Raw genomic sequence first — 12,726 nt, forward strand, 5'->3', positions numbered from 1 at the left:
GCACCTTCTGTTGAAAAGGAGAATTAATTAGGAAAGAGTTGGAGCCTTCTGCCTGACAGATCCATGATCCATGAAGCTAATCAGTTTCGTAGCCTGTTATTGCTTTTGCTGCAGACAGGTCAGCAGTCGAATCCCATGCTGGGGAAGGAGATGTTTGCAGCTTGTCACATCTTCGCTGTTGTGCCAATGCGGAACAAGAATGTAATGCTAGGGTTTTTTTCTGCATCTGAAAATTTACTATTGCATCCAGCACTAGCTGCAAAACCTCAGTAGTTTTCTGAAGAAAAAAAATCAGGCTTTGAACTAGCCACTAAATTTAGTGGTTTAGCTGTTATAAATCGTCTCTGTCTACAGAAGTCACAGCAGCGTTTAGGTACTAAAATGTAACCATGTATGTAAGATTACTCTGAGCTTGTGGCTTAACTGGGTTCAAAATACACATTGACCTGGTGGTTAAAAGTAGTATTTGTTAGCATTAATGAGCAAGGATTCAATAATCTTTTTAATATTTATCTTTGTCCTTTCATTGATCATGTACTCAGAGAAGTGCTGTTCTTCCCCTGCTGTGGCTATAAAAAATGAACACAGACCATTCTGCAGCTTTCAAGGTATGGACCATGTTGGAGAGTTTTTTGTGCTAGAACTGCAGAAGAGGTTTCTTCATGCCCAACAATTTCATAAAGTTTGTGAAGGAGAGAAACCCACAGTTATCTCCATTCCAGTGGTTCATTGGAAAAATATTATCTTGTATTAAATATTTTAAAGATTCATGAAGCAGCTTTAATTTTGTTTGCATTTCTTCCTGAAGGGTAAAGCTGTCAGAAATCTCTAAATGCATTGCCTAATCCATTTCCAAACTCAGTATATTAAGGTCTGCAAGCAAAACTAATTTTTGGAGTTTAGGAAGTATCTGGGTAGGAGAGAAGGCAGGAGAAAGAGAGTAGGAAAGGTTTTTCTTTCCTGGGTAATGCACTGAGCTACCTGCATGGCTGTAGTGTCGGTCCTTTGCAAAAAGTAGTGCAACTCGAATGGACTGTAAGACCAGCTCTGATAACTAGGGGACTTCACTTGTTTCTGTTGGATCAGATACAGATAGAGTAAATACAGCTATCAAGGAATGAAGGTTCAGACAAAAGAAAATTTCCTTTCCTTTATTGCCTACGAGCTCACAGGGTTGCCATGAGCAGGCTCATGTGCAGCTGAGAAGCTTTTGTTTTCTCATTGTCCCAGTTTCTAATTTATGGCCTTTTTTGTATTACTACATGATTTTTTTTTTTTTCCCAAGGTTCTGGTCTGGCAACTGAAGAGCCTTTCCTGTTTTCTTATGCCTGCATAGACAGTGCTCACAATTGTGCTCAGGGGCTGGCTGGGATATGTTTATTTAAGGAACTAGTTCAATGCAAGGGAAAGAATGAGTGAAAATCATCTCCAGAGTAGAGAAAAATGATCTGACATCAAGCCCTCTGTCAATTACAAAGGAAATACTGCTGAGTTGCCAGCCAAGCTCTGCAGTAGCCAATACAGAGTAAGAAGGACTTTTCCCAAGACAACATCAGGATGTCTCAGGTTTGATGCTTGGCATGTTGTACAAAAGTGCCTGAAGAGCTGTTTCGCCTATCAGATCTGATCTATCCTCAGCTAGTCTGTGGAAATGATTAGCCATGACATCATCAGTCTTTGCTTGAAATCACTAGTCCTAAATGCATCCAGCAGTGTGTTTTCTCTACAGCATATCTGTGTGCCCTGGAGAGAGGAGCTGCTTCTCATGCAGACCTGAAGTCCTTTGCCAGTTGTACACTGTGAGACCCAATGAGGGTTCATAATACTAATTTAGAATCACAGTACTGTTAAATGTGAGCTATGCCTAGCCAGCTTAGACCATTGTTAGCTACTACAGAGGTCAAACCTGTGCTCCAAGTTCTTCCCAAAATCAGTAGTGTTAGACAGACATTAAAGAGGCCAAGATTTGGCTATCAGTTACTGTGGTTGTCCTTCCTCACCCAGTTGCTACAGTTCATAATGTGATCAGACATAGTGCAGAGAAGTGAAGATCATGATTGTACCCAGCTCCTTTCCGTGGCAGAGTGCTGGGTGTAGTGTTAGTGCTGTGGGCTCTCGGAGCAGGCCAGCCAACTGTGCCCCAGGAAGGGCTGCTTTGAACACCCAGGCGCTTCACTGCAGTGTCAGGGCTGCCAGAAATGGATGATTTCTTCATTTCTTACCAAAGTCCTTTTGGTGGTCAGGTTGAATCGTATAAGGATGTGCCTTGCTAGGACACCTTGGTATGGTTTCATGTCTTCACCTTCTGGTTACTGGAGTTTCATGTCTTCACCTTCTGGTTACTGTTCAGCCTTCTGGAGTCATAGGCTTGTTATAGCCTGATTTTTCCTAGGACTTTTCTGGAATAACCTCTCTCCTGCTGCAATACTGCAGAGCCAAAATCAAGGTCTGTGCCAAGGAGGACTTCGCATGTCCTCCTGACTCTGACTTTCTCAACCTTGCATACAGGCCCAAGTGACTGAATATTCCATTGCAATGCACTGGGTCTGTTGTCGGTGTCCTGACAAGAACGATGCTGCAAAGGCATGGTAAGGTGACAATGGGCACAGCTGTGCTTTGATGGTAGAGCATCCCCATGTGTGACTTGCTAATGTCACTGTTTGGCTCAGAGTGTCAATTGCTGGTTAGAGTTTCTTGGAATAAGGGAAGTATTAACTGTAAATTGCTGCAGCTGGTATCTAATTACAGAATACATTGGGAAGCACTTGGGCGACAATCCAGCAAAGCACTTAAGCACCCACTGATTTTTAAGGAAAGGCCCCTTGACTGGGGTTGCTCATGCTCTCAGACATCATCAGAAGTGTTAGTGGACCAGTACTTTCTCCTGACTACTTCAGCACATCTATCTCATTTTCTGAAGTGCCTTAAGAAGTTGGGAGTTCAAGGTTGACTGGAAGTCTGTAGGAAATAAACTCCTAAATCACTGCTGTACTTTGAAAAGTCTACTCAGCTGGACAGCTCCTTTTGCTGTTCTTCATCCTTGCTGTAATAAATAAAACTGACAACTTTTAAACCTAAATTCTGAGGTTTGCCTTTGCCCATCTCCTGTTGCAGCAGGGTCACCCAAGATATTCTGATATGTGATGGTTGGAGTGCTCTTTCCAAATGCAGGGATAGTGCAGTTTTTCAACTATGTCCTGCTAACCAAGAAAAGAGAGAACTTACAGAAGGAAAGTTGCAGTGAGAAGTGATAGGAATGATATAACACAGCTGGGATAATGAATTCAAAACAGCCTTTTATCTAAAGCAGTCCATGATGTCCCACAATGAAAGTAATCGTTGAGAACTATGGCATGAAAAGTCTTGTGAACCAGTGAGACCATGGAGGACTTAGGATAATAATGCATTGATTTGATGTAAAGAAGAACAAATAAATCAAAAGTGGAAGTTATGATTTAGGTGTGCTGTTTTTAAAACTTCAATTAGAAATACTGATTTTCTCAGAATTGTAAGTGGGAGGGTGGAGAAAAAGTGCTGAGGATTAGTCCTACTCAGCCTTTCAGTCTGAACAGGAGGAACATGTGGCTAGGTGCCCAGATGTTTCAGTCCACTTACCAATAAAACAAATAATTTTTATGCCAGAAAAGTTCAGCAAAATTTCTTGATCAGAAGACAAAGGAAGCCCAGCCTAATCCACTGAAGTCTGGCACTATTTCAGTGGTTCCCTGTCTTTTCCTAGGCAAAATACTTCGGCCCTTCTACACTTGCCTCTCTGCTTCTTGACATTTGTGTTCATCCTACCTTTCCTTTGATTGCTTGTCCCTCTACTTTGCAAGTGCTGCTTTGACTACCCTCTCATTCTTACTGTGCTTCCTCCTTCTCCTCTGCCACAGCCTCCTTCCTGTCTCCAGACTTTGACTATGTGGTTTCTTGGCTTCCCTTCTTTCTTGCTAGCTCTGAATGCTGATGCAGGACCCCACCAGGATGCATGGCCTGGAGTGGGCTCCCAGCTCTGCCTTACTTCCCCCAGCAATGCATCCACTCCTTGGGTACCAGTCCAATTTACTGGGATGCAATTTACTATGTCCTACTGAAACAAGTGAGGCTCTGAAGCAAATTGCTTTCAGATCAAAGATGTCCCTTATCAAGGGAAATCTTGCAAGGTCTATGTTTTTAGCTGATGACTCTTTCCTGTTATTGAATATTCCTGATGGATGACTTTGATATGTTGGTGTGATCAAGAGGAAAATCACATTTTAAAAAAAAATCAAAAAGGAGGCTGTGTCAGAGCATTCACACCTCCTGTAAATCTCTGTCCCTGTTCCAGATTTATTTTCAGATTGTGCAAGAATGCTGTTTAGCCAGAAGTTTTACATAGTGGTCCTCTGTATGGTACAGGCTACCAGCAAGCTGCTAGTAAGTAGCTATGGTAACACTGTAATCAATGACAAGTACTCAGGTCTCTGAGCAAATAGTGCTGGGATGAGTAGGAATTATGAATAATTGCACTTTACTAGAATTCATAACTGATTTCTGGAGGTTACCCAACAGTCAAGCATTTGTCGCCCTCCCAATCCCCATGACTGCTGATAGTGGGGAAAAAAAATGATTTTTATGCCAGAGTAATGAGCAAAGAGGTCAGAAAGTTTGATAAGAGCAGGAGAAGTAATTTCTTGTGATATCATTAGCAGTATTTTAGAGAGCAGGTCCAGTAATTGCTGTGGTAACTCTGAATGGCTTTTGACTGTGAGAACATGGAGGTAATTTTTTAACGTTAGCATCTTTGATAGTGGGAGAGAATTCCATTAAAATTAGGAAGTATAGTGTTACAGAGAGGCATGGGCTGGTGACCTGGGAAGCAGAAGCACTACTCTGTGCTGTGTGGCTTCTCCAGGCCTTGTTTTTTTGTTGTGGTTTTTTGGGAGGTTTTTTTGTTTTGTTTTGTTTTTCCTCAAAATGGTCTATGGTAATGTATATGCATCAGTGAGCAAGCACAAAAGGAAATAGTGAATCTCAGGATGTAGCTGCCTACCAAGGTGACATCTCAGATGGAGCAGATCTGTTTTGCAACTATTTCAGTCAGTGCATACCTGTACAACAAACACCGTGCGTTTGTTATTGCTGCACAAACTGCAAAATCAGAAAGGGTGGCAATTGCTCTTTATATGGGCAAATGCAAAATTTGCTGGAGTGGGTCCTGATTTTAAAAGTATGATAGCTAATTATGAGTTAATAGCAAACCTGATGGAGCCCCTGGGAGCACAGACAGGCTATAGCATTGTGGACCTTCTCCAGGTTGTTTTTGAGCAAAGTCATTGATATGCCTTTGGTTTGCAAGAGATACTTTTAACCTTCCAGAGAATGAGAGCCACTACAAGTCTGCGTGCATGCAGATACACTTTGGTTTTCACTGAGCTGATGGAAAGTTTGCTGCTCTTAGCTGTGTGGCTTCTTTTGAGCTTTTACTGCATTTTTGCCTGGGGTTAGAATGAGCAAAGCCTGCAAGTCCCTATGTGCTGGAGAGCAATGAGGAGAGGACACTCTGCAGTGTATTTTACCTCCCAGTGGCTACTTGGGTTTTAATTCTTTCTTTTTTTCTTCTCTCCAGGTGCAAACAGATGACCTACCGAGACGACCTGCCCCAGATCTCTGTGGTCTTTATATTTGTAAATGAAGCGCTCTCTGTCATCCTGCGCTCTGTGCACAGCGTTGTGAATCACACCCCATCGCACTTGCTCAAGGAGATCATTCTGGTGGATGACAACAGTGACAATGGTGAACATATGTAACTTTTCCTCTAAGCACTGTATCCTGTGTGGTTAATGGACATGAAGTGTAAATCAAAGGGAGTTTGCTCACTACTAGCTGAAATGCCTTTTTTTTAAAAAAAAAGAAATGTTGGAATGAAGAAGCATTGAGTCATTCTGTGTTTAAACAGCTGGGGGAGGAAGGTGATACATGCAACCCTTGATTTTTGGCTAATAAACTAAATCATAATTTGGTGTAAATTAGCATACTTCTGTTGAAGTCAGTAGAATTTACAAGAGTTTGTGTTTGTTGATAAAAGGGTTGACTGAGCCACTTGCACAAAGCTGTGAGTAAATATTAACTATTTGTATAACACATAAACATCATGTGGCTAAACTGTGCTGATTTCATTTAAATCTGCACAGAATTAATTGTATTTGTATAGGCAATCTTAGTAGAGAAATGATACTTTTCTCCAAATTTTCAGATCCAGTAGAATATGGAAAAAAAGGTTGCCCAGAGAAATTGTGGATGCCCCCTCCCTGGAAGTGTTCAAGGCCAGGCTGGATGAGGCTTTGAGCAACCTGGTCTAGTGGAAGGTGTCCCTGCTTATGGCAGGGGGGTTGGAACTGGATGAGCTTTAAGGTCCCTTCCAACCCAAAGCATTCTATGATTCTATCAATATCGTCATTGATAGACTAAAATTTTAAATTCTGCTTCCAAGGAAAAGTGGGACTAAAAATTCTTCTTAAAGATAGTTTCAATGCTTTTACATGGCAGCACACTCTGCTTCTTCATGATTTAAACAGGCGTTGATGATATCAGATTTTGAGTGAATTTTTTTTTTTTGTAGGTTTTTTTGAGGTAGGGACCATGAAAATGACAGAATGTACACAGAACACATGCAACTTTCAGGTCATCTGGTTCATAATTGCAAAAGTAACATTTCTGTTACAGCAATGAAAACAAAATATTGGTGAGCATATAGGATGCTATTGATCAACAGGTTTCATGGGATGGTTGGGTTTGAAGAACTTTTAGGATATAGGTGACTAACAGTGGTGGTGTGTTTTAAGTTTTTATACCTTAGACTTTCAGAACTGTTGCAGCTTCTCAAATATTTTTTATTAAAATAAGGCTTAAGTTTAGCATTTCCTCCACACATCAACATCTTTAAATCTTTAAGTTCTTCTTTAGGATCCCCAAAGAGAAAGGAGGGCTGAGAGAACAAATCACTAAGCCAAAAATAAGTTTCAAACCCTGTATTTTTAAGAAATCTCTTGTCCAATTCTGCTTTCAGTTATGGCAGTTATGAAGTAATTATGTGAGATTGCAAAGTGTTTGAGAGGAGAATTGGACTCATTGTTTCTCAGTGAACTATTATATGGCTTTTCTCTGTCATTATTCTAGATAACTGGAGATTTATCAGGTCTTTGATTCCAATCTTAATGATTCTACTGTGTAATATAGATCAGAAGAATGAGGCTGCTAATGTCCTGGAAGCTTCTACTAGTTTTCCTAATAAATATATTTGAGTAAAAGCCTCATTATAATAAGTTACAGTGTAAATGAATTACCAAACTAGATTGATTTTTAAAAAAACAGAGACCATTTTGGTAATTCGCCTGTTTATAAACCGATTGAAATGAAGCTGAATAAAGGAGTGAATGAGTTCTGCTCCATCTGTAGTTCAATGCCTGAAAATGAACAAATGAGAAGTAGTCTATCTGAAATCTTCAATATCCATTTAGTTCAACTGGGAAGAAGCCTGGTACTGAGGTTTCTTAATTATATTTAAGGGAAAACCCTTAAAATTAAGGGAAATTAATTCTGATCTGAATTAGGTCTTGACCCAAAATCCATTGAGGTTATTTTTCAAACTCTTACTGAATAGCATAAATCAGAAAAAAAAATCACCAGTCTCCCATGTTACACTGCTTAAGGTCAGAATTGCTTCTCCAGAGGCCAGTTGTAACCTAATGCAAATCATCAGAGAATTACAATAGTAGTTATTTATAAATATTTAGACAAACTAACTTTTCAAAACAATACCCAAATCCATGAGGCCACATTAAACCTATTCAAGTCTAGCAGTAACTGATCTGATGTATAGGGAATTTTTCTGAGCAGGTACCCCCACAACTGGTTCCCACCACAACTGTGGTACTTGGTTTGGGTCTGTGAGACTGACTAAGAGTTTGAGAATACTTAAGGATTTCTGTCCCTTTCTGTTGCAGAATAAATCAAAGTAAAATATAACGTTTCAGGGCTTTTCTTATTCTGAATATGTGTGTGGAGTTTTTTTTGTTCTGCAGTTGAGCTAAAATTTAATCTGGACCAGTATGTCAATAAAAGATACCCAGGTTTGGTGAAAATAGTGCGCAATAACAAACGTGAAGGACTGATTCGAGCCAGAATCCAAGGCTGGAAAGCGGCAACCTCTCCTGTCGTCGGTTTCTTTGATGCTCATGTTGAATTCAACATTGGCTGGTAAGTTGTTAGCTATTCCCACAGGGAGAGCGATGCTCTTATGCTCTGCCCTGTGTCTCAAAGGCTGTGAAAGAGATTCACTCAGCAACAGGGAAGCTGAAAAACTGTAGAGATGAGATGGCTGTAGGCTGATGTTATCACATTAGCAATTACTCTTGAATAATATTCTTGATTATTGCAACATTGCCAACAATCTTCGGCAATGGCTGCAAGATCCATAAAAAAGCTGTTGTGCCTGCTCTAGTACAGCTCAGTGGAGAGAAAAGTAATTTAAACCACAATGAATATGAAACCTCCAAACAGTCAAATTGGGAGACACCACTAAGGAGGCTCTGGGCTGGAGGCAGATGCATGCTTTCAAGTAGTTTTTTTATCTCTTTGTCATTTTCTATCATTTCTTCTTAGAAACTTGAATACCAATCTGATTTCCTCATAAATTTTCTTATATTTACATTTGAGGGAAACATTGAATCATGTCCTGCATTTTTAATGGGGCTTGAAATTGGCACTCCTTTCCTCATCCCCTTTGTTTTGCAAGGGAGCAGAATTGACAGTGCACAGTTTTGGGTTTAATGGGCCAGATCTGCAGTTGGAGTAAATCTTTGTAGCACCACTTAATGGACACTATTCAGCATTACTGGAAGTTGGGAGTGAAGGAACTGGTATGTACAGTCAGCTGAAAAGAGGCTGCTGGGACCTTCAGTATGTAAAATGTGTGTTTTCTGAAGATAGTCTGGTATTTGATAATGATGATGCAGGGTTATGGTGGAGCTGATTATGCTCTGCAGTTCTGGGAGATATCCCCAAATTAACACTAAAAATAGCTGTACTTAACAACCAGACAGAAACTTAATTGCAAAGGAGTGGAGTGTTTATTTTTATATGTTCATGAATATCTTTACAATATGGAAGATGCAATAAAATAAGTCTTGTAGTACACCTGGTTTATATTCACCCTGGGTTTTTTTTCCCCTGGACTATGAAAGACTCTAATAGCAGTTATAGTAATTTTCTAGAAGCTTAAGAGCTGGTTTAATATGTTTATTTACTTTTAAAGCAACTAGATCTTTCAAATCATTGTGAATGTTCATGTAAGGTAATATCAGCTACTGGACAGAACTGGGGAGTGGAGAGAGCATGCTCTGTGTGCTGTTCCCAGTGCTTGTCACGGCCAAGCTGCAGTTTTCTTGAGCTTGCAGAGAATTTAGTTATCACTTCTATAAAGGACATTGAGATCTCACTCATGTGCTCTACCCAGAGAAGCGAGGCAATGGTGTCAGTAAGCAATAGAGGGTTTTATGATTCCTTTTGGGTTTGCTTGGGTTTTTTTTTTTCAACCTTACTGCTTTGCATTAATGTCAGTAAGGGTTGAAATCAGCATAGCAAGAGCCTAGACTACTCAGTAAATGAGCATGTGTGTATATCCGAGATAAAAAGTGTTTGCATTTACTGCATCCTCCCTGGTGTACTCTCCTTTCAACAAGTGCACTGAAGTCTCAGTAATACTGCTGAGCCAGTCTGTGCAGCTGCCTTGAGACCACTTGGCTTCTGGAGTAGCCACAGAGGATGAATGAGAACAGCAAATGTTCACCAGAAGCATCACATAACCCTTTGTTTAAAATCTGCACATGGAGGCTTAGAGTCTTCCTTCCTGGTGCCTCTCCTGTTGTTCCCCTCAGCCTTTGGGGCTGCTGACAGCCACCTCAAACCTTGTTCTACCTGTTTCCTCCTAGTTCTAGTTCTGTCCAACTGTGCACATGCGGTTGCCTGTCATCTCAATTTTCCTCTTATCTGCTTTTACTAGGAGGGACTGCAAGTCCTTCTATCTAGTCTGTTATTTTTTCCCACCAGGTTAACACTACCCCTACTCCATAACCCCATAAACCTGGTCATGCAGGAGTATCTTGTTTAAGTGCTGCTGTTGTATTCTCCTACTAAGTCTCATCTTGTGTTAATATTTCCCCCATGTTCAATATATATTCGTGTATTCAGAGGTCACATGGATTGCTCCCACTCAAAACTGTCTATGGATTATTTGTGAGGCAATTAAAAAGAAGCCAATTCCTTTACCACAGAAAAGAGCATTACCTTTTTTGGTTTGTGTTCCATCTAAAAGTCAAGTACCTGCAGTTCAATGTTAGTCTTCCAATCTATGGCTGCTTTACCTGCCTAATCAGTTGGCAGATTAATTAATAAAGAATCAGAGAAGGACTACATCACTTTCTCATTAAATATGAAGGACTGACAACACAAAAACTTTTCTGTAAACAGTAGTTGCCCCATTTATGGATGAGCTTTTGCCTTATATTGCACTATAGCATTTTAGTTACAGCGTTACTCTCCAAGGACACTTCTTCTAAACTAAAATACAATCTGTTAGCATATAAAAAAACCACTCTGCAACCTGGCAGGTCAAATTAACTATTGAATTATTTATTTTGCTGTGCTTAATTGCTGCTTTTTTGCTTCTCAGGTATTGAAATGTATTTGTGCAGAGCAGAGAATTTCTACTGACCTGTTCCCCTTAAGGCTTTTGATAGTGTGAGCCAATACTGCTGCTGTAAGAGCAAAAGTGGAGAGGACTAGCTGAAAGGGAGGCCATGACTATTAATTCTCAAATGTAATTTTAAATTAAAATTGCATGATAATATGTGTACAGTTCTTATGTAAAATTCTACTTACCCTGCATTAGAACCTTGCCTGTTTTTAATGGTTACTTGATGTCAATAGGAGTTAGCACTTCAAGTCAGCAACCCAGCAAAACCAATAGGTATGTAAAGCTCCTGTGCATTCCTCTCTGAGGGTGTATTTTAGCTTGTATAGTTCAGTTTTCCCTTCAGCCCTCTGAAGATTCCAGCTTTCCTGCTCTGACTTTTGTATTAGGTTCACCCACTGTGCATTAAGCAACACACAGTAATGCTGAGTACAGACCATTGCATCGTGGCTGCTAATTGTGTTGCAGAAGATGTAGAGCATTATATAGACTCCTGTCTTTGAGAGATGAGAAAGAATAAGATGACAAGAAGAAGAGAACTTCACTCCATTATAACTGGGAACAGGAAAGAGAGATAGCAGAGATGGGGTGTTAATTCTCTGGGTGAGAAAAAAGACACATTGAGTGAGGGAGAGCAGAAATCAGTAAGTGAAAGGTAGAGACCACAATATATTAGCAGCTATAAAGAGGGTGCTAGGAGTCATAAAAGATGACATAATGATAGAGTATTATACTTGCATTCTATCTTAGGTATTGCTTTTGCTCTTATCACAGAGGTAGTATTGGAGCACTGAATGGAGTTATGCAGTACTGTAGTAATTAAAATCTTGCCAGACAAAGGGAGAGTATCAATAAAGAAGCAGTGGAGTAAGAGGATTTAATCAAAAGATTTCAGCATGCCAGAGAGTCAGAGACAGCCCAACATGAGAAAGAAGACCTGGAATATAAGCCAAGTATCCATCAGACTGTGCCACACAAGAGTCCATCGTTATGGATTATTCCTGAAGTTGGCAATGTTTTAAAATACAGAAAACAGGCATTTTAATCAACTAAGAAGAAGAGCTAAATATCAAGATCCCCAGGTCTATGGATAATACTTTGCAGATGTTATTTTATACTGTAATATGTAATGCAATTTGCTACAGTGGCCATAAGCAATGGATTCTTGAGAAAGTGTGTAAAGGAAAAAGGAAGTTGATTTCTTCCTAATTTGCTACTGGCTTTGGTTATCCCAAGTGCTCTGTAACAGATACATGGTTATGCTTTTGTAGGGCAAGCCACAAGGTCTTTGCTCCCCTGAAAATTCCCTTGTTAATATTTTTGTGCAGTGTATTGGAAGCCAAACTCTATCAGCAAGTTTCCCCTGTTCAAGCCCAGGTGACTCTTCAGGAACCTGGCAAGGTCCAGGTGGTTCTTTCCTTCCAGCAAGCGAAGTGCTGAAGGTGAGGGTGAACTTACATTTGCAGTTCTTCTCCTGTGCAGTCTCTCTCCTCTGGAGGGTTCACACTTATCACTCAGGACATGGTTCCCTGCAGCATCCCTGGTACCATGCTGAGTTTGACCTGGGAAGTTTTATTTATGCAAATTCAAAGGAAAGGACCTGTATTTATTAAGGGAGTTTTTTTCTTATCCAAAGTCTTACCATCACTTAGGATCAATTTGGTAACTTAATACATGTTTCAGATGGCAAAAGTGAACTAATATTATCTAAGTGAAGAGGGCAGCGTGCAACATAAGCCATGTGGGCCTTTCAGATTCGTGGGACAGTGCCAGCTTACATACAGAGGATGTGCCAGAAAAGCAGCTTCAACTATTCATCTACCTAAACAACCTAGAGTGTTCATTGAAGCATCCTCATTGCTTTTCAGTGGTGCAGAAAAGAGCTATTCAGATTTGGCAGCCAAAGAGCTGATCTTTAACTCTCCAGCAGGCGTTTATGCCGCGTTCGCTCCATTCTGGCTGGGGGCTGCAGGTCTGAAACCTCCTGGGCACGC

General features: G+C 40.3%; 1 protein-coding gene across 1 annotated transcript in view; it reads left to right on the top strand.

Annotated features, from left to right (window-relative positions):
* LOC104529900 (polypeptide N-acetylgalactosaminyltransferase 9) overlaps nucleotides 1-12,726 on the top strand; it is a gene marked incomplete at both ends in the record, with an annotated part of 76,527 nt that overhangs the window by 46,642 nt on the left and 17,159 nt on the right. The window contains 2 exons of the mRNA XM_010174374.1: nucleotides 5,609-5,775; nucleotides 8,064-8,238. Coding sequence (XP_010172676.1) covers nucleotides 5,609-5,775; nucleotides 8,064-8,238 — 342 coding nt within the window. The remainder of the gene's footprint in view (nucleotides 1-5,608; nucleotides 5,776-8,063; nucleotides 8,239-12,726) is intronic.

Source organism: Antrostomus carolinensis, unplaced genomic scaffold (assembly GCF_000700745.2).
Source record: "Antrostomus carolinensis isolate BGI_N321 unplaced genomic scaffold, ASM70074v2 scaffold13870, whole genome shotgun sequence".
Classification (NCBI taxonomy): Eukaryota; Metazoa; Chordata; class Aves; order Caprimulgiformes; family Caprimulgidae; genus Antrostomus; species Antrostomus carolinensis.